Genomic DNA, 26,031 nt, shown 5'->3' with positions numbered 1-26,031 from the left:
GGTAAGTGTGTCTGCGTAAACCCCTTTTAGTAGTCTCTGGAGGCTGGCCGTGACGTCACAGGACAGTGCTGCGGATGGCTCCGCCCCGTGATCACGATTGGCGTAAGGTGACGGCGGAGGGCCAATAAACGGCTCGATTGAAAGTGACGAGGGGGGGAGGATAAAAAGGTTCTGTTCGGGGTCAAAAAGGAAGAGGAAGAAGATCGGGACAGAAAGACCGTTTTTTTGGGGTGGAGGTTGTTGTGCTGGGAGCGTGCTTGTTGTTGCGCTGATTCGGCCCTGGTTTCATCATGTCTTGTAGCCTTGCTGAGCCTCGTGCCTCACCTTGGTTGGCTCTGGGGTTCTGCTGGCTCGGAGTACGGGGTCGAACGGCGGGCGGACCTGCCTCCCTCTCCTGCTCGCAATTTGGCGCCACAACTGGTTCCCTGGCGGCAGTGAGCGGACTTGGGCCAAGACCAGGAGGTCGACAGCACCCCGGTTTCTCCTGCCCCCCCTGACGAGAGCAAGGCCAGCTCGTCCGACGCCAGGGACTGTTGCGTCCACACCACGGTCCAGCCTGACCACCAGGAATAGCTACGTTGTGTGTGTGTGTGTGTGTGTGTGTGTGTGTGTGTGTGTGTGTGTGTGTGTGTGTGTGTGTGTGTGTGTGTGTGTGTGTGTGTGTGTACCTGGCGCCTTAGAGGGTTTGAGATTTGTATATTCATTGGAATTGTCTGTGTTTTCCCCACGCCCGATCCCACACCATCCCGTCGAATCGCCCCGGATCCCTCTTCTTGCCGAGTCTTGTTATTTCTGGTTCGAGGAATAAACGTTATCAACTCAGTGAAAAGCGACTCGTGCCACCTTCCTCGTCCCGTTTGCGGTAGAGCGATTGGAACCGCCATCTTTGGGTTATAAATAAATAAACCGCCTCCATCGTTTCGGCTCATTCTACGTTGGCGGGACTGTTCAAGTCCCGTGGACGTCACAGTACCATACTTTTTACAGAGCATTGGTGCTGGCAAAGCAGTTTCTTAGCAAGGGTTATACTGTTACGAATCTGGCAGCCATGAGCACTCAACACTCAGGTCCCTATAGAACCGTTATATTGGTAAGTGTGTGTTGATAGTTAGGGCCCCCGAACTGTGTCTAACGGGAATTACATGTGAGCGCTGCGGAGTTTCGTTTACAACAAATCTCCTTCACTTCACTTCACACACCGACGCCATCGCCCACGTGCGTTCGGCCACGTATGTGGGCGGAGATTTCCATCGCCTCAGACCGGGACTCTGCCCAGGAAGGCAGGGGCGTGCCCCTTGTCCAATCATGCCACAGAGAGTGACTTTCCCACGGCACCCCGGCCAATGGGGTTGAGATTGCCACAGAGAGCGACTTTCCCACGGCACCCTGGCCAATGGGGTTGAGATTGCCACAGAGAGCGACTTTCCCACTACACCCCGTCCAATGAGGGTGGAGATCGCCTCAGATGGCGATTCTCTCACCCCGGAGGAAAAAGGAATATAAAGGAATGCCAGGCTGGGAGGGTTGGTCGTGGTGGTCATCGTGTCATCGTCATCTCTGATCTTCTCCTTGGTCTTGGTCGATTGGTGCGTGGCCAGTTGGAGAGCACGGTACCTGGTGCTTGGAGTGTCATCGTGTTGCGGGTTCGAGTCCCGCCGAGCTGGATCGTCGAAGACCACATGAGGTGGACAGGTCCAAGCACAGGCTCTGGTCTCCAGCTCACCTGTCCTTGAGCTGGAAGCCTTCAATAAAGACCTGACGGGGTCCATTTCCGTGTGTGTGTCTGTGTGTGTACCCATCTTCAAGTAGAATTGCGCAAGTGCTTTGTTTTGCTCATTGTACATTACATTTCTCATTGTTATGATAGCTCTGCTCTTTGTTTGTTCCCTTCCACCTATTCTTAATAAATACCCCTATTGTTGAATGTACCAGCTCGTTTCTGTGTTTCTATCATTGGTTTGCCGCGCCACAAACGGGAACTAGGAGGCCTCATTGCTGCCGAAATCATGCAATCAGCCCGGCAGGAATCTGGTACCCTCCGCTCAGGGTACGGCTCGGTAATGGCCCGGATCGCGCAGATCCTGCCGAGGGTGAATTTCTCTGGTAGTTTGGACGACGTGGGTATTTAGGTAAATTGAAATTGGCAATCGACCCTATCCCACGCGGTCGACCTATTGGCGATCTTCGGTCCGATAAGGCACCCGTCGGCTCCGGAGTTATCCGGGGTGACGACCTACAAACTCCGGGTGTTCGGTGGAGCCGACTCCATTGCTCCACCTAGCGGTCGTGCTCGCCACCGAAACTCAGCCCCACAACAATTGGTGTCAGGAGTGGGTTTCGAACCCCTCTGCCTCCGTAGAGAAATTCACGGATTTGGATTAGGGTTTAGGGAGCAAACTCCCCCCCCCCCCCCGTTCCCCAAAATTGCAAGCAAGTGAAATTTATTTCACTGGCGAACCAAGATGAGCTGGGGCAGGTGGGTTTAGACCTAAGTTTAGAGGAACCCATGGTCCAGGACGACACCCACATGCAGGAGGACATGCCCCCGCAACCAAACTCAGAGGTAGTAATGGGAGCAGGGGCAGCGTATGATAACCCCCCTCTCCGTCAAAGTCCTCCCCCCCCGATTTCTGCCGGTTCCGCACGCCATCATGGTGAATTGGCTACCTCAGCGTCATTTGATTGGGGCCGGTTGGCGGAGATACTGAACGGAATGAGGGGGGATTTGAAAACGAACATGGATGAGATGAAGGGCAATATGGAAAGCTGCATGGATGCGAATACGCAGGATTTGCAAAACAAAATGGATGCGAACGCACGTGATATGCAGTGCATGGGGTTGAATCTGCAGGTGGGCATAAAAGGCATAATGACGCCTGCACATGGGGAAACGACCGAGTCGAGGGCGAATGTGCAATGTGTCCGGCCCGCGATGGAGACGGGTGAGGTCGCGATGACGAGAGACGCCATTGACAATAATAGGGGATACGTGTAGGGTGAGACACGAGGGGACGATGGAAAAATCAAGAGGTGAACGAAATACAGGAAGTAAAAGACGAGCACACACAGGTAGGGATAGTGGGGGTCAATGAGGTTGAGCATGGGGAATGTTTCGTGACCCGGTGCGAGCATCAGGATAGCCTCCTTCAGGAACAGAGGGAGATGGTAGTAGTACGAGTGTCATGGCGTGCTTGAGTGCATGCGGGGAATTGAAACGCGGACGGATTCAGACGGGAGACGGGTGTAGGGAGCCGAATGGGCCGCTAGTAAGTATTTTGGGAACCACGCCGGTTTCACAGGATGTCGCGTACGGGGCCCATTTCACATTTTGCGAGTGGCCCTCGCACACGCGTCTTCGTGGCGGGAATTCTGCGCGGAAACGCTCTGCGTGGGATTCAACAAGGCCTCGTGGATGGCTAAAATGGCGGCGAGTGTTGTTTGAATTCAGAAAACAGGGGTCCCCATGCGAGCGCGTGTGTGAAGCATCACGTGCTGCGCTCCGCGTGTTCCGTTCGCAGAACGCGCAGAGCGAGCCCCTGGGACGATGCGCTCGTGCTGGCCTGCACGGGAAACCGCGCAGGTTCGGTGTGCGAGTGACGCCATCGGCACGGACCTCGTGGCGCGAGTTACGGGCGAGTGGCACACGTCGGCTCGCATGGCGAATCCCTCAAAGGCCAGCGATTTGCAGGGTGACGTCAAGGCTGCACGTATCGCCCGACTGAAAGGACGGACGAGCGGGTGAGCCGTAGACCGCCGCCTTGGTGGTGTAAAAAAAAAAAAGCCTCGCTCCAGGTACACGGCCCAGCAGGGATGTGGTGGACATCCTGCTTGGGCATAGGAGCAATAGTTTGGGTTTAGCGGGATGGGTTTAGCCTAGTTAGACCGGCTTCATGGGGGCATGAGCTCTCCTTCATGGGGCTGGTGGACTAGTTCGAGGGAATTTAGAGATTTCGAATGGGAAATGGATTTTGGGAGACATGTACAGACATGGAATGTGTCGTGGGGACGTTGCTTAGCTACGTGGATTAAATGGAACATGCACTAGTTTAAGGGATGACGAGGGGGCACGAGTTGGGGGAATTTAGTTAGCAGAATGGGAGTGTGGAGTGAATGGAAAAACAGAGAAACATGATGAATGAGTATGGGTCAGTGGGCCCAAGTGTGAATGGAGCGAATGTGGAATGCATGGTGCGAATGAATGAGTGGGGGGAGGAGTGAATCCCACCCAAGTGACCCCGGGGTCAGTGTAATATTAGTTAGTGGGTTAGTCAAATTTACCAAATGGAGGTCGTTCTGTTGTTGGTAGTGTATGAAGGCACGAAACCCATTTGGAGGAGTGCAGGAGTCAACGACTGGCTGGGAGCGTGGCTCGTAAAAGGTGAGTATTGAGTAGAGGGCACCCCTGGCACCGGACAGTCGGCCAGAGTAGGCCAAGGGTTCAAGGGACCGGGTTAGTGTAGTGGACACGGGCAACCCTCGGAAAGGGACCCATAGCGCCAAAATGGCACGTGGGCATCGGAGGGGGGTCAATGCCAGGAAGGGCAACACCCCCCCCCCATCGGGAGCAGGTAGGCTCGGTGACAGCCTCAGGGCCCGGGGGTGCTGTAGTTTGAGATTCGGCAGAGGGGGGGATCCCTGCCACGTGAGCCACGCTGTCCAGCCATGAAATTGTACAAGGGCACGAGTGAAAATTTGTGGGCAATGCCCAAAATAATAATGGACACCAACACAGGCGACGGGAATCATGGTTTCCAGAACTGATAGTTTAAAGTGACAGGCGTTTTGAAAAGTCCCGAGGTAGTTTAAAGTTAATAAATGCTGGGGTAGTTCGAAAAAAATGTACCCCTTCGCACCATCCATCCCTTCACTCTCTGTTGGCCTCAGGACCCTCCTTGGTAAGATGGCTGAAATCTGTTGGAGGCTATTCTGAGGCTTTGTTCGGCCTCGAGACAGGACACTAGTCTCTTCCTTAATCTCCTCAGAAAGGATTTTAGGGGTTGGGAGCAGGCTTGGTTGACAGGATAGGTTAGCCAGATAAAGACAATAGGAGGGTTAGGGATAAGTAATTATAGAGAAAAATAAATAAATAAATAAATAAAAAAGGGACTAAATTTTGTTGTTGCAAACGAAGGGAGTGGGTATGGACAAAGACAGGCAAAGGCGATAGGTTGGGGGGAGAGAGTAGGGTAGGTCCGAGCCCGTTTTCGGAGCGGCCGGCACCACCACACTCCCTCCACACAACCTCACGGAACGAGACCAGAGGCCGGCCAGCTTCACATGCCGGCCTGTTTTCGTGCTACAGCTGCTGGTCCGCATCTGCCTTGCCATGTCTTCATTTGCCTGCCTTTGCCTTGACCCCATGCCTGCCACACCTTTTTGCATTGCCCCTGTGTGCGCCAGGATCATCCAGCAAGCGCTTGCCAAGACTGCCCTGCAGGCAGCTGTACACGGGGACTGCATTTGAGTAGCCCGTGTGTTCATTTGTTATTGCATCCATTTCCATGAGCCAGACTGCATTGAGCAGCCTGGCCACCTCTTCTGCATAAAGGCCACTTCAAATAGCCTGTGGGATGGCGCATGGCCTGCCGTGTTAGGGTGAGTTTCCTGCAACAGCTGGGGTATGAAAGGAACAAAGAAGAAGGTTCACTGAAAAGAACACAAGGGGGACCTTTTGAGCAGGCCCTGAGGATGTCTGACCTTCAAGCTGCTGTGCACTCACCCACACAAAACTGTTGACTTTGTATGCCTCTTTTCCCACAGATCACAGGTCCTGGGCCATGGTTAGTGTAAATAGATAAGGTAAAATTGTAAATATTTTGCAACCCACCTGTTGTTTGTGTTAGCGCCAGCAATTTATTTAAGTTGTCCGTGTGAGTCTGATAGTTTAGTTATGCAGCGCACTAGGTTATTTATTTTTGGGTCATGTATGAAAAAATGTCGCACTCATGGATCTGTAGGTAAATCGTACTAGGGGAGAACTTACACATGCGGGTCACACGAAAATTCAACGACTCGGGACGAGTATGCAAAAAGGGGAGGGGGATAGTGTTACGAATCTGGCAGCCATGAGCACTCAACATTCAGGTCCCTATAGAACAGTTATATCGGTAAGTGTGTGTTTATAGTTTGGGCCCCATGCCTGTGGCTAACGGGAATTACATGTGTGCGCTGCGGAGTTTCATTTACAATAAATCTCCTTCACTTCACACACCGACGCCATTGCCCACGTGCGTTCGGCCACATATGTGGGCGGAGATTTCCATCGCCTCAGACCGGGTCTCTGCCCAGGAAGGCAGGGGCGTGCCCCTTGTCCAATCATGCCACAGAGAGTGACTTTCCCACGGCACCCCGGCCAATGGGGTTGAGATTGCCACAGAGAGCGACTTTCCCACGGCACCCTGGCCAATGGGGTTGAGATTGCCACAGAGAGCGACTTTCCCACTACACCCCGTCCAATGAGGGTGGAGATCGCCTCAGATGGCGATTCTCTCACCCCGGAGGAAAAAGGAATATAAAGGAATGCCAGGCTGGGAGGGTTGGTCGTGGTGGTCATCGTGTCATCGTCATCTCTGATCTTCTCCTTGGTCTTGGTCGATTGGTGCGTGGCCAGTTGGAGAGCACGGTACCTGGTGCTTGGAGTGTCATCGTGTTGCGGGTTCGAGTCCCGCCGAGCTGGATCGTCGAAGACCACATGAGGTGGACAGGTCCAAGCACAGGCTCTGGTCTCCAGCTCACCTGTCCTTGAGCTGGAAGCCTTCAATAAAGACCTGACGGGGTCCATTTCCGTGTGTGTGTCTGTGTGTGTACCCATCTTCAAGTAGAATTGCGCAAGTGCTTTGTTTTGCTCATTGTACATTACATTTCTCATTGTTATGATAGCTCTGCTCTTTGTTTGTTCCCTTCCACCTATTCTTAATAAATACCCCTATTGTTGAATGTACCAGCTCGTTTCTGTGTTTCTATCATTGGTTTGCCGCGCCACAAACGGGAACTAGGAGGCCTCATTGCTGCCGAAATCATGCAATCAGCCCGGCAGGAATCTGGTACCCTCCGCTCAGGGTACGGCTCGGTAATGGCCCGGATCGCGCAGATCCTGCCGAGGGTGAATTTCTCTGGTAGTTTGGACGACGTGGGTATTTAGGTAAATTGAAATTGGCAATCGACCCTATCCCACGCGGTCGACCTATTGGCGATCTTCGGTCCGATAAGGCACCCGTCGGCTCCGGAGTTATCCGGGGTGACGACCTACAAACTCCGGGTGTTCGGTGGAGCCGACTCGGGACGTGCCCCTTGTCCAATCACGCCACAGAAGGTGACTTTCCCACGGCACCCCGGCCAATGGGGTTGAGATTGCCACAGAGAGCGACTTTCCCACGGCACCCCAGCCAATGGGGTTGAGATTGCCACAGAGAGCGACTTTCCCCCGGCACCCCGGCCAATGGGGTTGAGATTGCCACAGAGAGCGACTTTCCCACGGCACCCCGGCCAATTGGGTTGAGATTACCACAGAGAGAGACTTTCCCACGGCACCGCGGCCAATTGGGTTGAGATTACCACAGAGAGCGACTTTCCCACGGCACCCAGGCCAATGGGGTTGAAATTGCCACAGAGAGCGACTTTCCCACGACATCCTGTCCACTGAGGGTGGAGATCGCCTCAGATGGAGATTCTCTCACCCCAGAGGAAAAAGGAATATAAAGGAACACCAGGCTGGGAGCATTGGTCGTGGTGGTCGTCGTCGTCGTCGTTCATCGTCGTCTCTGATCTTCTCCTTGATCTTGGCCGATTGGTGCGTGGCCGGTTGGAGAGCGCGGTATCTGGTGCTTGGAGCGGCATCGTGTTGTGGGTTCGAGTCCCGCCGAGCCGGATCGTCGAGCCGAGCCTTGTGAACCAGTGGGTTCATATCTGAAACAGGACATGATCAAGTTGGGGATATGAACACGGAAAATGCTTTCATGGGATGCTCGAGTTCAGAGGAAAACAATCGCAGGACTTGCACGGCATTGTCAGTGGATATTTATGGTAAAACCGTCAAATGACATCAAAACAAACCGATAAACACATTTAAGGTTTTAGAGAGGAAACCTGACGAAGGAGGTCATCGTGACTCGGTTTGGCAATAAACGATTACCTGGTGCTCGGAGCGGCATCGTGTTGCGGGTTCGAGTCCCACCGAGCCGGATCGTCGAAGACCACACAAGGTGGACAGGTCCAAGCACAGGCTCTGGTCTCCAGCTCACCTGTCCTCGAGCTGGAAGCCTTCAATGAAGACCCGACGGGGTCCATTTCTGTGTGTGTGTGTCTGTGTGTGGACCCGTCTTCAAGTAGAATTGTGTAAGTGCTTTCTTTTGCTCATTGTACATTACATTTCTTATAGTCGTGATAACTCTGCTCTTTGTGTGTTCCCTTCCCCCTATTGTTAATAAATACCCCTATTGTTGAATGTACCAGCTCGTTTTTGTGTTTCTATCATCGGTTTGCTGCACTGCGAACGGGAACTTGGAGGCCTCATTGCTGTCGAAATCATGCAATCGGCCCTGCCAGGAATCTGGTACCCTCCGCTCGGGGTACGGCTCGGTTACGGCCCGGATCGCGCAGATCCTGCCGAGGGTGAATTTCCCCGGTAGTTTGGACGACATGGGTATTTTGGTAAATTGAAATTGGCAATCGACCCTATCCCACGCGGTCGACCTATTGGCGATCTTCGGTCCGATAAGGGACCCGTCGGCTCCGGAGTTATCCGCGGTGACGACCTATAAATTCCTCGGTGTTCGGTGGAGCCGACTGTACTGCTCCACCAAGCCATCGTGCTCCCCACCGAAACTCGGCCCCACAACAATACTGGGTGGTTTGCCATGACCTTCCAAGCATTGGTGGACTGTGCTCTAGCCATTTACATGCTGAGCATCAAGCAAGGAAGCAGCACATACCATTTTTAAAGTCTTTGGTATGACTCGGCTGGGGTTTTGAACTACCGACCTCCCAGAATCAGAGTGGACGCTTTAACCATGACGCCACTGAGTCTGGCAGTAAATGATTACGCAGGTTTTTAAAGGTAGAAATTGAGTGAACAGGCCATATAAATTGCTCCTTTCTCCATCGACCCCAAGGTGGTTTTGCCACGTGGATGACGATAACTACGTGAATCCACGTGCACTGTCTGATTTACTGGCACGTTACCGGTCATCCGAAGAGCTTTACCTGGGTCGTGCCAGCCTTGACCATCCCATTGAGGCCACAGAGAGGATTGGAAACAAGACAGTAGGTTTTGGCACATCGCTGTGTGAACTTAATGATTGTATTAAGGAATTTATTGGACTGCATTTTCAGTAATTTATTTCTTCTGACGGAATTCTGCAATTGTTTACCCAAACAAATCTAACAGCGAATAAAATTGGAATCTTCTCAAGTCGTACGTTTCCCCTCCAATTCCCAGCGCTCCGTGAATTTTTGGTTTGCAACTGGCGGTGCGGGGTTTTGCTTGAGCCGGGCGCTGGCAGTCCGTATGCTTCCCTGGGTTGGGGGTGCAGCCTTGGCAGGGGCCAGCGAGCGCATTCGTCTTCCTGATGACTGCACCTTGGGCTACATCGTGCAGCGGTGGCTGCATGTGGCTCTCACACCATGTCCTCTATTCCACTCTCACCTCGAGAATCTGGCCCTCATTCCAGCTTCCAGGCTATCGGCCCAGGTGAAGGCTACAATTTCAGCTAAGTTTTCACCTACACAGTTGTGCTGCTGTGGGATATCAGGAAAACAGAGAGAGCCATTACTAAGCATTACTTAAGGCATTCATACAAGTGTCACGATGGAAACAATTACTGACCCTAATGATGAGTTATGACTAGAAAAATAAACATGGATGTGTTAATCCTCCCTCCCTCCCCCAACTGCTCGCAACATTACTGGAATATGAACAAAAAAAAACTATGACAGAAGTACATTGGTCAAATGTGCAAAACTGGTCATTGACATTAAAGTGCATGTTTCTGCCAGGTAACATTGAGTTATGGAGTGATAGATAACCGCACAAATGTGGTGAACCTACGTGGCCCGTTCTCAATAAGCGAAGACCCCTCACGGTAAGCAGGAACTCTAACAATGAAGATAAACTCGATTTGTCTGACACTGCACTGGCTTAAGCAAATGCCAATTATCCATACATATAACAATTGTATTCTTGAACCTTATAAAAGCAAAACCATCTCCTCCATTGTCCTCACCAAGACAGGGATACATTTGCTTCAATTTTTCTCAACAGCTATTCAAAGAATGACAGTAAAATCACTTAATTATCAAATGTTTTTGCATCAACATCCTTGATTTCTAATTTTTATCATCATCTCTCAATATTGATTATATTGTCTCATCCATCTCCCTCCAATTCTTGCAGGTTCCACAGCTTGCACTGCCTGCTCTTCCCCGACACATCCTGGTGTCCCAGACAGGTGCATTAAGCCCGATCTGTATTGGACGACAGATCATGATTGCTCAGACATGAAACTTGCAGGTAAACCTGCAAGTTGTGTTGAAAGCTTAGATTTAGGGGTCCCAGCAATAAATTATTTTCAGTGGCACAATTGTGTGAACAGCAAGGATACCAATATCCATCATCAATGTTCGAGTACAAAAATCGTCGCTTTCAGTGTATGACAAAGTTGACTCTTTCGATAGCTGTAAGGGATATCTCTGTCTCAAATTTTCAACTTCAGTTCCTCTCACCCACAATTTCTCCTCCCCCTGCCACCATTCCTACCTAATTCTCCTTACTTTTAGCCCTCAACTTCATTACTCTTCCCCAATCCCTACTCTCTATTATCCCCCAATTCTCTCCCCCCCTCGCACAACATCACATCATTACTCTTCCCATCCCTCCATTCCTATTCTCCCCCCTCTTCTTTAGATAATTTTAAATTAAAATGTGACAAAATAATAGGAAGGTATTGGCTTGGACGTGGAAGAATGTGGTAGGACAGAGGGTGTTATTGCGGTTATGGAAATAGACCCCGGGGTGGAGCATTCAACACATAAAGGGATTCCCCAACTTGATATTTCATTAGTAAATGTGCAAAGTCAGGTACCTTTCCCTCGTATTGGGAATGAGGAAAATGCGTTGTGAGTGTTAGCATGTTCCATTCCTGTTGTGATTCCTCACTTTCTTGAGACTCCTTCATCCACCCATCCATCCCTCCAACTTCCTCACCCTTTCATTTCCAAACCTCTATTCCTCCTGCTTCCAGAAAAGCCTTCATCCGACACCTCGCTAACTCTGTAAACTCCCCTCTCTCATTTCGCACATTTCAAATACCTCCCGTCCTCAATCCCTTCGAATAATTTTTCCACCTTCCCAAACCACAACCACATGAACACCAACACGCATTCAAAGTCGACATTAGTGCTGCGTAACCTATAACACGCCATGGCATAACCAACAGTAGGGGAAAGCTGCAGGGCCCAGTGGAAGCCACATGGCAGACATGCACTGCCAGTAGGAGAAAGCTGCAGGGCCACATGGAAAACCACGACGCGGATGTCGTGCGACGAGTGAGCGGGGCTGCCTGGTCAACGATGGAGTACGTGTGCCATTTGGAGGCGACACGGCAGGGATCAAAGTGTCTGCTCCCTGAAGACATGCCCCATCTGAGTGCTGATATATGCCAGTGCGCACTGGAGTTTGGTGCCCGTTTGATACACCTAGGAGCTTGCATGGGATGAGATCTGAACGTACCTGCCTGTATGAGTTATAAATTACAGCTTGTTCACATTGAGCTGGGGGATAAATGAAATGGTGTGGACCAAAATGTCTCAAGGGTGGACAGTAGGCATGGGTGTGCAGTGGCTCCATACTGACGAACACTATATTCTGTCTCTTAAACCCTCTAATTTGCCTACTTGAGACGCACAAGAGTTGACAAAGGCGTTATCAATGATCTCCCTCTTGACTCGTCTGGGCGAGATACTCTTCCACACTTAGCACCGATGTTGCAACCGCTACACGCACCATATTATTTACTTCCTTCCGTTCACTTTTAACCGACACAAACCCAACTGATTGCATAGGGTGAGCAAGGGGCCGACCCAAAGCCCTGGTCTTCATCTTACTTTCCCAGTATGATTGGGGAGGCACGCCTGTTCATCTCTACATAATGAAGAGTGTGTAAGGGGTCCTCTCTGCTTGGGGTAAGTTTTCCTTGTGTTTCTGATTTCTGTATATGCCTTGTGAATTGTGATTGTAAATATGTGCCTTGTGAACCATTGGCAAACTATTTCAAACCTGCTCGATTGTCTCTTTTCCTTCATTGATGTGGCATAACATGTACGTAATAGATGGGAGGCTGTGCCCCACTAATTAACTGTCAGAGATAGCCAACGCCCCACCTAATAAGTAGACAGGTGGGATGTTGATAGTTACCTCAACTGGGGACCATGCCATCACCAGGTAAGGTAACACAACGCTGGGTGCAAGGACCCTGCTAGATCTAGTTGCACCAACCAGTGTCCGAGGTTGCTAAACAACCTGTCGGGCCACACAATTATCCATGGATTGTCAGCTTGAGGTTCAGAGGTAAAGGAAGCGGGTGTAAGAAACCCCCTTGTAAAACCCAAAAACCCATAATAGGATAAAAAGGCAACTATATAATGAAGAAACCATAAATTTGCAAATAGATGAGGAGGAGGAGGAAATATCATATATGGGGATGGAGGGTCATTTGAGATGGTGGTGTACTGTGAATTTATAACCCTGAAGGAGGGGCATCAAACACTGATGGAGGTTCCACAAGAAGGAAAAAAAAATAAGAAGAAACGAGATAGAGATAGAGAGAGCAGTAAGCTTGGATTTTAGAGTTTCACATGGAGGGGTCACTGCAAGAACGCATATGTGACCTAAAGGGTCGGAGGAACAAGAGCAGAAGGAACTAGACCAGAAGATGGGTGGTGAACAGGACACCAACCAGTCTGGAGAGAGAGACAGAAAAGAGAGGAATTGTCTGTACTTTTGCTACTTTGCAGGGCGTGTCGATGACAGAGTTTTGCACTTTACAGCATCCAGATGAGTGAAACAGACACAGCAGGAGTCCATCAAGCTCTGGAGATATTGCAGTTTTCATTTCGAATAAAAAGTATTTATTACATTCATTAAAATTGTCTACGTCCATCTCAAAATGGTCACTTCACTCATGTTATCCTTTTTATACCTTTGAATACATAGCATAATCAATATTACGATAAACAAGATTGGAAAATATTAATCTGTTATTAGCGACTGGCAATCATTTGCAATTTTAAAGAATAATATAATTTTGGCAAAAACCACCTTTTGATTTTTTTTTTTAAACCAGAAAATAAAGGTTATACCATAAATCATATGTTGCACAACATTACACTCTGACATGAAAATTCATATAAACCAGGTTGACGATATCACCAAACTCTGTGACATTGAAAACACCTAACAAAGAACAAAGCAACACAATTAAGGTGGAACATTGCAGGTGCTTGTCACCTGGCCAGGCAGAGCCATCACCTCTTCCTGGTTGCATTTTCCCTGCACAATGACCTCACCATCACCTTTGTTTACCACAAGTGCAGGCGCCACATGCATGGCCACTCCCGCAGTCCCTCCGGCCTGCAGACTGCGAGCAAGTCCTTGCAAAGCACGAAATTTTGCTTGCAACATGCCGAGCTGGGTGCGCAGCCCCGCAGTTTCATGCGACAGCTGTTCCACTTCCAGACTCAGCTCAGTGCGCTGGACCTCGAGGTCCTGCTGCAGGGACACACGTTTCGTGCGACAGCTGGCCGCGTAACCGCGGTTCTTGAGCGTACGCCTCCGCTGTTTTAGGCGTTGAACATCATCATGTGGGAGCCCACGTAGGTGCTGGTTCAAATCACGCACCGACAGCGACACCAGGTTGTCGTCGGACACTGGTGTTGCAACAGCTCTTTGTCCACCAATCTCTTGCCTCATACTGGTGTGCTGCTGCAAGCTGAGGTTTGAGAATAATGGTGTTGGGATTGCAGGGAAAAACAAAACATGCAGCCGGGGTTTCATCTGAAAGACTTCATCAACTTTCTTTTTTTTCTGAGATAAAAATCAAACTCGAGACAACCCCACTTCCTCAACACGTGCACTGTAGGAACTCCACAAGCTGAGAAACTAACATATGGTCTTTAAATTGAAGCATACATGCAAAACATCATGACCATTCCAAATACACAAAAAGGGCCAATATGAGAAATGGACACCACTTTGCCATGTGGATGCAGTCTTCTGATGGCTCAGCCTACTGAAGTGGAATGATTTGGCCTCAAGGTAAGAGTCATTCCACACTACTGGTCATCAATCGAAATATACAATTTCAGCATGAAAAAAAAGAACTGGATAATCATCAGCTGAACAAATGCTTTGAGAAAATAATTGCAGTCGAAGATAGCAGCCTCAAAAACAAATCAAAAACTGGAAGGGTACTCAGTTGAGTGCATACCTCCACCACGTAATGCCTGATCCACGAGAACACATTTTTGAAATATCATTCCATGTATTGTTTTTGGCACTTACTCTCAATGGTGAGGGCACCACCTTTAGAGGTGAGGTTGAGGAAGAGTGAGGGCTGAACCAAGGACCAGATGGTGGAAGCTGAAGGAGGAAGACTGTTGCGTGAAATTTAGGGAGGAGGTGAGACAGGCGTTGGATGGTGGTAAAGATGGGTGGGATGATTGGGCAACTACAGCAAAAGTGGTGAGGGAGATAGCTAGGAAGGTACTTGGTGTGACATCTGGACAGAGGAAGGAAGATAAGGAGACTTGGTGGTGGAACGAGGAAGTACAGGAAAGTATAAGGAAGAAGGGGTTGGCGAAAAGGAAGTGGGATAGTCAGAGAGATGAAGAAAGTAGACAGGAGTACAAGGAGTGGCGGCGAAAGGCAAAAAGAGAGGTGGCAAAGACCAAGGAAAAGGCATATGACGAGCTGTATGAGAAGTTGGATACAAAAGAAGGGGAAAAGGATTTATACCGATTGGCAAGACAGAGGGACCGAGCTGTGAAGGACGTGCTGCAGGTTCGGGTGATAAAGGACGCAAATGGGAATGTGCTGACGAGTGAGGAAAGTGTGTTGAGAAGGTGGATGGAGTACTTTGAGGAGCTGATGAATGAAGAAAATGAGAGAGAGAAGGTTGGAAGAGGTGGAGATAGTGAATCTGGAAGTGGGGTGGATCAGTAAGGATGAAGTGAGGACTGCTATGAAGAAGATGAAAAGTGGAAAGGTGGTTGGCACAGATGATATACCAGTGGAGGCATGGAAGTGCTTAGGAGAGATGGCAGTGGGGTTGTTAACCAGATTGTTTAATAAAGTCTTGGAAAGTGAGAGGATGCCAGACGAGTGGAGATTAAGTGTACTGGTTCCGATTCTCAAGAACAAGGGTGATGTGCAGAGCTGTGGAAATTACAGAGGAATAAAGTTGTTAAGCCACACCATGAAGTTGTGGGAAAGAGTAGTGGAAGGTAGGTTGAGAGGAGAGGTGACGATCTGTGAACAGCAATATGGGTTTATGCCAGGAAAGAGCACCACTGATGCAATGTTTGCTTTGAGAATGTTGATGGAGAAGTATAGGGAAGGCCAGAAGGAGTTACATTGTGTGTTTGTGGATTTAGAGAAAGCTTATGATAGGGTGCCAAGAGAGGAGTTGTGGCATTGTATGAGGAAGTCGGGAGTGGTGGAGAAGTATGTGAGGATCGTGCAGGATATGTATGAGGATAGTGTGACAGCGGTGAGGTGTGCGGTGGAAATGACGGACCGGTTTAAGGTAAAAGTGGGATTGCACCAAGGATCGACTCTGAGCCCTTTCCTGTTTGCAATGGTGATGGACAGGTTGACGGACGAGATCAGACTGGAGTCCCCATGGACTATGATGTTCGCGGATGACATCATGATCTGTAGGGAGAGTAGGGAGCAGGCTGAGGCGAGCCTCGAGAGGTGGAGGTACGCACTGGAGAGAAGGGGAATGATAGTCAGTCGGAGTACATGTGCGTAAATGAGAGGGAGGGTGGTGGTATGGTGCAGTTGCAAGGAGTTGAGGTGGGGAAGGTGGATGGGTTTAAATACTTGGGATCAACTGTCCAAAGTAATGGAGAGTGTGGGAGAGAAGTGAAAAAGAGAGTGCAGGCAGGATGGAGTGGGTGGAGAAGAGTTGCAGGAGTGATTTGTGACAGAAGGGTAGCTGCAAGAGTGAAGGGGAAAGTATATAAGACGGTAGTGAGACCAGCTATGTTGTATGGTTTGGAGGCGGTGGCACTAACAAAAAGACAGGAAGCGGAGCTGGAGGTGGCAGAGTTAAAGATGCTGCGATTCTCGTTAGGAGTTACGAGGATGGATAGGATAAGAAATGAGTATATTAGAGGGACAGCGCAGGTAGGACGGTTTGGAGACAAAGTGAGGGAGGCGAGATTGAGATGGTTTGGACATGTGCACAGGAGGGAAGCGGAGTATATCGGGAGAAGGATGTTGAAGATGTAGCCGCCAGGCAGGAGGAGAAGAGGAAGGCCAAAGAAGAGGTGAGGGTGGACATGCGGGTGGTTGGAGTGACAATGGAAGATGTGGAGGATAGAGCGAAATGGTGACGGTTGATCCGCTGTGGCGACCCCTAACGGGAGCTAGCCGAAAGAAGAAGAAGAGTATCGTTTTTGGCACTTTCTCTCAATGGTGAAAAAAATCACATAAAAAAAAAACTTAAATAATTCTCGTATTCAGATCTTCGCCAAGATCAAATCAATTCTTCTTTAGCGTGCACGCACACACACCAAGTTTTATCCGAATCTGTCCAAAACTTGAGATATCGTGCTATATATCGGTTTAGCCCCATCTGTCAATGGTGAAGAATCACTTTTAAAATTCTGTTATCCGGATCTGGATCTTCACCAAAATCTAAATCAATTCGTCCTCGTCACACACCCAACCTGTCCACGAAATTTCGCCCGAATCTGTCCACAACTATTTCGAGATATTGTGCTCACAGACAAACAAGCAAAAGAATATATATCACTCATAGAGCGACACTTGGCAAAACAGAACAAGTAGAACGGCACTCGGTGGAGTGCATACCTCTCTGCCAGGCTGAACAGTTCACGTTTTGTATCCCACTGATGGTCCGGATCTGTATCCGGACCTGAACCAAAATCGAATCCTCTTGTTCTCGTTACATAACCAACTGATCCACTTATATTAGTTTTGTCGTAACTCGTCCACAACTTTTTGGCCCCATTTCTCAATTTTAGAAATTAGGCCTATGTTGACCTACATCGATTGTTTTTTTACAAAACTTTGGCGCTGGACCCTCGCAGGGATGGTGTCTAAAATCTGTGAAAGTTTCAAAACAATCGGCGAAATGGTTTGGGTTAGAGGCGAGTGGACAGACAGACAAACAAACAAACAAACAAACAAACAAACAAACAAACAAACAAACCGATCAAAAAAATATTTTTTTTTGGTCAAGCAACAGACAGACAGGGGTGAAAACATAACCCCCGTCCACCTTTAGTGGAAAAGGTAACAAAGTGTAAAAGGACTCCACAAACGAGGAGTCCGAACCCAGGCAGAGAGAGACAGAGAGAGAAGGAGGTGAAGAAGTCTTTTCGTCCCTCAATATTGTGTGGTCACCATATCTGAAACAGGATGTGATCAGGTTGGGGACATTAACACGGAAAATGCTTTCATGGGATGCTCGAGTTCAGAGGAAAACTAGAGGGGAGCACTCGGGAAAGTGCAAAACCTCCGCCGCCAATACTGCTGGGTCACTCAAGTGAACCTTATATCTTATTCATTAAATATGTCAACAGTGATGACAGTTATAGTTCTTTTCTCCAACATTTTTTTTTGGGGGGGGGTTGGGGGGGTTGGAAATCACTTAAAACATGTAGAAATGCAAAAAAAAGAAATCGAAATTTTGTTGAAAAAAAAAAGTTGCAAATTTTTTTTTCTCTCTAACAATTATTTTTTTTGGTGGGGGGGGGGGTTGGAAATCACTTAAAACATGTAGAAATGCAAAAAAAAAACATTTTTTTCTCTAAATTTTTTGGGAGAGGTAGTTGGAAATCACTTAAAACATGTAGAAATGCAAAAAAAAAAATTTTTTTGGGGGGGGTTGGAAATGACTTAAAAAATGTAGAAATGCAAAAAAAAATTTCCTCCTTTTTTGGGGGGGTTGGAAATCACTTCAAACATGTAGAAATGCAAAACAATTTTTTTTCCTCTAACAATTTTTTTTTTTTGGGGGGGTGGAAATCACTTAAAACATGTAGAAATGCAAAAAAAAACATTTCTCTATTTTTTTGGGGGGGGGTAACAATTTTTTTTGAGGGGGTTGGAAATCACTTAAAACATACAGAAATGCAAAAAAAAAAAATTCTCCAATAATTTTTTTTTGGGGGGGGGGGGGACCAAGTCCAAAATTTAATGGAATGATCCTTGGACCATACCTACCCCCCCCACCAAGTTTCGTCGAAATCCGTCAAGGAGTTTTTCCGTAATACTGTTCACAAACAAACAAGCAGTCATAGACTGGTACTTACGAAATCGTCAACTTGACCTCTGACCTTGTCTAATAAAAGCTGTCTCTTGAGAAGGTAGCGATGCAAACCAGAAGTTTCTACGATGATTCTGTACCAAACCATCAAAAATTGAATGTTTTGGATGTTTGACCTCACTGTGACCTTGACCTTAGACCGATTTTGACCAAAATCTAATCAGCACTGGCCACCACTCTCCTGAATCACGTGGTGTAATTTGACATTGGAAGCTTCTTCCGTTCTCGAGTTAACATTTTTTGGATGTTTGAGCTCACTCTGACCTTGACCTTTGACCGATTTTGACCAAAATAGAATCAGCACGAGCCATCAGCCTCCTGAATCACGTGGTGTAATTTGACATTGGTAGCTTCTTCCGTTCTCGAGTTATTGTGCCTACAAACAAACAAACAAACAAGCAGTCATAGACTGGAGCTTACGAAATCGTCAACTTGACCTCTGACCTTGTCTAATAAAAGCTGTCTCTCGAGAAGGTAGCGACACAAACCAGAAGTTTCTACGATGATTCTGTACCAAACCATCAAAAATCGAATGTTTTGGATGTTTGACCTCACTGTGACCTTGACCTTTGACCGATTTTGACCAAAATCTAATCAGCGCAAACCACCACCCTCCTGAATCACGTGGTGTAATTTGACATTGGAAGCTTCTTCCGTTCTCGAGTTATCATTTTTTGGATGTTTGACCTCACTGTGACCTTGACCAAAATCTAATCAGCGCAAACCACCACCCTCCTGAATCACGTGGTGTAATTTGACATTGGTAGCTTCTTACGTTCGAGTTATCTGTACAAAACCATCAAAAATCGAATATTTGACCTCACCGTGACCTTGACCTTTGACCGATTTTGACCAAAATCTAATCAGCACTAGCCATCACCCTCCTGAATCACGTGGTGTAATTTGACATTGGTAGCTTCTTCCGTTCTCGAGTTATCGTGCCTACAAACAAACAAACAAACAAACAAACAAGCAGTCATAGACTGGTACTTACGAAATCGTCAACTTAACCACTGACCTTGTCAAATTAAAGCTGTCTCGAGAGAACGTAGCGACGCAAACCAGAAGTTTCTCAGATGATTCTCTAGCAAACCATCAAAAATCGAATGTTTTGGATGTTTGACCTCACGGTGACCTTGACCTTTGCCCGATTTTGACCAAAATCTAATCAGCGCTCGCCACCACCCCCCGGAATCACGGGGTGTAATTTGACATTGGAAGCTTCTTCCGTTCTCGAGTTATCATTTTTTGGATGTTTGACCTCACTGTGACCTTGACTTTTGAATGACTTTGACCAAAATCTAATCAGCGCGAGCCACCACCCCCCGGAATCACGGAGTGCAATTTGACATTGGAAGCTTCTTCCGTTCTCGAGTTATCCTTTTTGGGATGTTTGACCTCACTGTGACCTTGACATTTGACCGACTTTGACCAAAATCTAATCAGCACTAGCCATCAGCCTCCTGAATCACGTGGTGTAATTTGACATTGGTCGCTTCTTCCGTTCTCGAGTTATCTGTACCAAACCATTAAAAATCGAATATTTGACCTCACCGTGACCTTGACCTTTGACCGATTTTGACCAAAATCTAATCAGCACTAGCCATCACCCTCCTGAATCACGTGGTGTAATTTGACATTGGTAACTTCTTCCGTTCTCGAGTTATCGTGCCTACAAACAAACAAACAGAAACGAAAAGCATCAATATACTTACGAAAAGATTTCGTAAGTATAGTAACAAACAAACAGAAAGGGGTGAAAACAGTAACCTCCATCCATCTTCGAAGATGGCGGAGGTTAACAATCGCTGGACTTGCACGGCGCATTCATGGTCAGTGGATATTTATGGTAAAACCGTCAAAACAAACCGATAAACACATTTAAGGTTTTAGAGAGGAAACCTGACGTAGGAGGTCATCGTGACTCGGTTCGGCAATAAACGACAGTACAAGTTAGAGTGTACGAGGTGCAGTGGAACACGAAAAGCACGCGGGCCACCATCTACTCCGCTTTATTGCGCGACCAGAAGCACAGTCCTCCCACCCCTAGCGAGCGAGGCATGATATACGAAAACCCAATCACGTGACACAGCACACTCCTCCCCTCGTAAAAAAAACCCGTCCCACGATGAACCGACAATCACAACATGACCATCTGAAACCCATCAACTCATAATCCTCCAAGTACTGCGGCCGCACCCTGACCCGCCTCAGACGGGCAGCGCCACCAGCCAGCCCAGGCTCAGACGCCTCCCGGCTCGGCCGAGGTGACACCCTCGCCGGACTCGCACTTTCCGCAACACCAGCCACCCCCGACCGCCCAGCCTGCTCGACGTCCCCGGGTAGGACGGCATCAGGCGAAGACCCCCTTGGCGTCGGCCCAACCAGCCCCGGCGACACAACGTCAAGTGCCGGCGATACTACCGGTGGGGGTGCCGCATCGTTCGGCCCGGGGAGGGTGACGGGTGGGGGGGGGGTGACACTGAACAGCGATCATGCACTTGGTCCACGTGCCGCTTCCACACATCCCCACCATCAGTCCGCACCATGCAATTTGCCGGCCCCAGCACCACAGAGACCACCGCCAGCACCCATTTGGACCCGTGGAAATAATCGCGTACCATTACCCGCTGCCCCACCTCGAAGCTGCGCAGCCGCGCCGGACGCGACATTGCCCCACTCTCCGACCCTCCAGGTCGCAGCAAATCCAGCCTGGACCGCAAAGCCCGTCCATAGAGACGAATGGCAGGCGAATCACCCGTGACAGGATGAACTGCGTTCCTGTAATGGAGCAAAAAGACATCGACCACCGTCTGCACAGGTGCAACACCCCCCCTGCGCAAAGCCCGCTTCAACATCTTGACAAACGACTCAGCTTGGCCATTCGTCTCAGGATGATACGGTGCGGACCTTAGGTGTCGAATACCATTCTGGCGCATAAACTCATCAAATACACCCGCGATGAACTGCGGACCATTATCAGAGACCAGGATCTCTGGCAACCCTTTATTAGTAAAGATCGTCCGCAGCTTCTCTACTGTAATGTTTGCTGATGTATGCTGCATTACTACAACCTCCGGCCATTTAGAGAATGCATCGATCACAATCAAAAACATTTTGCCATTAACCGGTCCCGCAAAATCTACATGGACCCTCTGCCAAGCTCGGTCCGGCACAGGCCAGAGACCCGAAGCTCGACGCGGGTTATCAGCATCTGTCTGGCACGTGGCGCAACGCTTAACCAACTGCTCAATGTCTTTGTCCAACCCCGGCCACCACAACAGGCTACGAGCAAGACTCTTGGTCTTCACGATGCCAAGGTGACTGACATGCAGTTCATCCAAACACCGCTGCCTGAACTTCGGTGGAATCACGGTCCTCATTCCCCACATTAGGCCAAAAAAAAAAATGTTGCATTGGCGGAACCCGCCCGACCCTAAAAATTCCGCCGACCCTACGTTTTTTTTTTGTTTCTTTGTTATCGAAAAATTTTGCCGACCCTATTTTATTGCTATTTTTGTTGTTTTGCTATCGTTTTCAAGTATCTTGTTGATTGCGATCGCGATCGCAAAAACCCGGAAGTGTTTCGGACAGAACCCGCCGACAAAAAGGGTGGTACTCGAGCCGGGGGAGATTTTGGGAGGGATTTATTAGGAAAAAAATAAAAAATAAAAAAGATCCCGACTGACCTACCCTATTTTTCAGTGACCCGTTACGCCAATGCAACATTTTTTTTTTTGGCCTTACGCACCGCTGGACCAACGACAGCTCCGCTGCGCGTGACGTGAAAGGTTGAAATGCCGGTGTCGAAGGCAGATCGCTCCAATTCCCCGTAGAAATCGCCTGGACGACACGGGCAAGCACCGGATCACGAGCCGATTCCACCGCGACCTGCCTGGCCGTGACTGGCCTGCTTTGGACCTGGCCCAGCGCGAACACATCGACCCGGTCGCTCAACTCAGACGCAGCTGGACCCTCCGCACACGGCAAGCGTGAGAGCCCGTCGCAGTTAGCATGCTTCTCGGTGCTTCGGAACTGAATATCATAATCGTAAGCACCCAGAAACAGACACCACCGCTGTATTCGCGCGGCTGCTACCACCGGCACCCCGCGTTCGGGTCTCAGGATGAATTGAAGCGGTTTGTGATCCGTCTGCAAAGTGAAATGCCGCCCCAGCAGATATTGATGAAACCTCCGCACACCCCAGACGAGGCTGAGAGCCTCACGCTCAATCTGGGCATATCCGCGCTCTGCTGTGGACAGGGTCCGGGATGCAAAACAAACAGGCCGCTCGGAACCATCGTCCATCCTGTGGGAGAGCACTGCCCCGATGCCATATGCAGAGCTGTCGCATGCCAATAGGAGCGGACGCGCAGGCTCGTAGTGCACGAGGACCGTATCCTCTGTGAGCAGCCGCTTGACGCGGTCGAACGACGCCTGGTGTGCAGGCCCCCAAGCCCAGCGCTCGTCCTTCTTGAGCAACCGCGTTAACGGCGCAAGTTGCGAGCTGAGCCCGCGCACGAACCTTTGGTAATACTTGGCCATACCAATAAACGAGCGCAGCTGCGTCTTGTCGCGAGGCGGTGGCATGTGTTGAATCGCTTCCACCTTCCGAGGACCTTTCAACAGCCCCTCCGGCGTGATGATGTGCCCGAGGTATTCCAAGCGCTGCTTGAAGAACGCGCACTTGTCCCTGTTCAAGCGCAGGCCGCACGCTTCTAGCTTTGTCAGCACTTGGGCAATGTTCGCAAGGTGCTCGTCCGCTGTTTTCCCCGCAATGAGCACATCGTCCAGGTAGGTCTGAGTGGGCAGGCCAATGCAAACCTGATCCATGGCTTTCTGCCACAAAGCTGGGGCCGAAGCAATCCCAAAACAGAGTCGGGTATATCGATAGAGCCCTTGACACGTGTTGATTGTCAAAAGCTCGCTACTCCCGGGATCCATCGGAAGGTGAAAATATGCATCCCGCAGGTCTAGCTTCGTGAAGTATCGACTCCCCGCCAATCGCGCATATATTTCATCGATTGACGGCAATGGATATTGCTCTACGCTGAGCCCCGGGTTAACCGTGGATTTGAAGTCCCCGCACAATCGGACGTCTCCATTTCGTTTCAGCACCGTGACAACCGGGGTGGCCCAATCCGAGCACGACACCCGTTCGATCACTCCACAGGCCTCCAGCCTATCCAGTTCACCCTTGACCTTGTCCCGCAGGGCATATGGCACAGGACGCGGTTTACAAAACCGAGGAACCACCCCCTCCTTCAAGAAGAGTTTCGCCTCCATGCCCTTGAGTTTCCCAAGGTCGTCGCTAAACAACCCTTGATGTCTTTGAAGAATCTCCTCCAACTGATCCTCCCATCGGCTCGGCACGGGTTGCACAAGGTGAACTGCGGCCCAGTCTAGCCTGATGCGGGCCATCCAATCTCGGCCGAGGAGAGTCGGCCCGCTCCCCCGCACGACGTACACCCGAAGCGTGGCGACCTGGCCTTGGTACCGCACAGACACGTCTGCCATCCTGACTGGCGTTATCTTCTCGCGGGTGTACGTGAACAGCGTGAGGTTTGACCTGATAAGCTTCAAGCCGTTGAGTCTACGCGCGGTCTGTTCGCCAATGAGCGACACCGCTGCTCCCGTATCGACCTGAAACGTGATCGGCGTTTCGTTCACTTCGACTTCCACAGTCATCGGGTGCGCCGTCGCCAGGCCAATTGAAAACAGGCTCAACAACGGCCGCTGGTTCCGCCCCGAGTCGCCTCGCACATCGCGGTCCATGACCTTAACGGTGGCCGGCGCCCCACGGCACACACGCGCCAAATGACCCACCTTGTGACAATTCAAACACACGTTGCCTTTAAATGGGCATGCACGGCGCAGGTGTCGACCTCCACATCCCAAGCATGTCCGCGGGGTCACCCCGCCGCACGCGCGGCGACGTCCGACCCGCATCCCGGGGTGCTCGCGACCCCGCGTGGCCGGTGATGGCTCGAACATCCCCGCGAGTCTGCTCGACCGCCGTAGCTGTGCTGACTGCCGAGTCGAATGTAATGGCTTCATCCTTCAGCCGTAAAACCGCTGAAACCATCTTCGCATCTCGTAAACCAGCGATAAACCGATCTCTGAGCCGAGCTGGCCGCTCCCCCGCCGTGAACTTGCAAGCCACGGAAGAACGCTTAATCCGCGCCACGAACTCAGCGACGCGTTCCTCTGCTCCTTTCGAGAGGCGATCGAACTGGAATCGAGCGAGCTGCAACGACTTCTCCGGCGCCATGTGTGCTTTCATTTTCTCCACAATGTCCCGGAACGCCAGCCCGTCATCCCGGGGCCTGTTCGGTGCCACTAAATCACCCAGCAGCCGATAATGCTCCGGCGAAAGCGAAGCGAGCAAGATCGACTTCTGCTTGCTCTCGTCGACCACATCGTTCGCGTGGAAATAGCATTCCAATTGCTCCGAAAACAACTCGAAGTCGTCCCCGTCGAAAACGGGCATAAGTCCGTATTCAACCATCCTCGTCAGCCAACTAGAGTGAACGAGGTGCGGTGGGACGCAAGAAGCACGCGGGCCACCATCTCCTCCGCTTTATTGCGCGACCAGAAGCACACTCCTGCCACCCCTAGCGGGCGAGGCATGAGATACGAAAACCCAATCACGTGACACAGCACACAAGTAAACGGTGAATCAGCTGCAACTACTACTACTACTACTACTACTACTACTACTACTACTACTACTACTACTAGTACTACTACGACCAATCCGCATGCTCAGCTGAGGCAGGAATGTTGGGAATTTTTGGTCAGGATGCCGGCGATAGCTCGCCTACTCTTCGCGAAAGACAACGTGGGAAGTTCAACGTTCACCAACGAACTGTGGCAGACATATTCAAATTCAATCCTGATGAATCTGATGAATCTGATGAATCGCCCTGCCTGTGAAACACCAGGGTGGCCAAATTTATACCTGGGTCTGGATTCAAACCCAGGCAAGACATCCATCTTATACAGGTTCGAGGAGAGTGTGCGTTCGTCGAAGCCATCCTATGAATCGACTGGTAAAACATATTTATTGTGAAACATGTCCAATACTCACTGAAACACAGGGCCAGAAGCAAAGGGGGTCGTAGGAAACGGAAGGTGAAAGAAATGCGGAATAACGCCAGAGAAACCTCTCGTCACAGACTCACAATCACCTCACTGTCTCTTCCTGTTCCCTCCGTAGTTCGCACCACGTGCCTTCCTCTTCTTCTTCTTCTTCCTCTTCTTCTTCTTCCTCCTCTTCTTCTTCTTCTTCTTCTTCCGCCTCCTCCTCCTCCTATTCTTCTTCTTCTTCTTTTGAGCTTCATACATTTTTCAGAGCCGTGAGGCTCTATATACGCCACGCACCTAAACACTTCAGTTGGAGCGGACAAGTACGGGGGACTTTCTATCGATTGACCCGTTTCTTCGATAAATTTAAACA

The 26,031-nt window shown here is 49.7% G+C and overlaps 1 protein-coding gene and 1 pseudogene across 5 annotated transcripts in view; one reads left to right on the top strand and one right to left on the bottom strand.

Annotated features, from left to right (window-relative positions):
- Window positions 1-10,533, top strand: part of LOC147012040 (beta-1,3-N-acetylglucosaminyltransferase radical fringe-like) — a 45,337-nt gene extending 34,804 nt beyond the window's left edge. For both annotated transcript variants that reach the window (XM_085858109.1, XM_085858108.1), the window contains exons 4-7: window positions 9,111-9,261; window positions 9,437-9,688; window positions 9,994-10,079; window positions 10,391-10,533. In XM_085858109.1, coding sequence (XP_085714235.1) covers window positions 9,111-9,261; window positions 9,437-9,688; window positions 9,994-10,079; window positions 10,391-10,454 — 553 coding nt within the window. In that variant the 3' untranslated portion in view covers window positions 10,455-10,533. The remainder of the gene's footprint in view (window positions 1-9,110; window positions 9,262-9,436; window positions 9,689-9,993; window positions 10,080-10,390) is intronic.
- A 2,566-nt stretch (window positions 10,534-13,099) lies between these two features.
- LOC147012039 (transcription factor MafK pseudogene) lies at window positions 13,100-26,031 on the bottom strand (annotated as a pseudogene). Of its 3 annotated transcripts, none has more exons than XR_015051929.1 (2): window positions 25,763-26,031; window positions 13,100-13,982 (listed from the first exon to the last, which is right to left on the bottom strand). The product of XR_015051929.1 is annotated as a transcription factor MafK pseudogene, transcript variant X2 (transcript). The 3 variants fall into 3 exon arrangements; XR_015051930.1 differs by having other exon boundaries at window positions 25,757-25,864; XR_015051928.1 differs by having other exon boundaries at window positions 25,663-25,814.

This window comes from Eptatretus burgeri, chromosome 15 (assembly GCF_056783735.1).
Source record: "Eptatretus burgeri isolate ZD-2024b chromosome 15, Ebu_testis_v1, whole genome shotgun sequence".
In the NCBI taxonomy this organism is placed as follows: domain Eukaryota; kingdom Metazoa; phylum Chordata; class Myxini; order Myxiniformes; family Myxinidae; genus Eptatretus; species Eptatretus burgeri.
The sequence above is the reverse complement of the archived record's forward strand: the minus strand, read 5'-3'. Positions and strand labels throughout refer to the sequence as shown.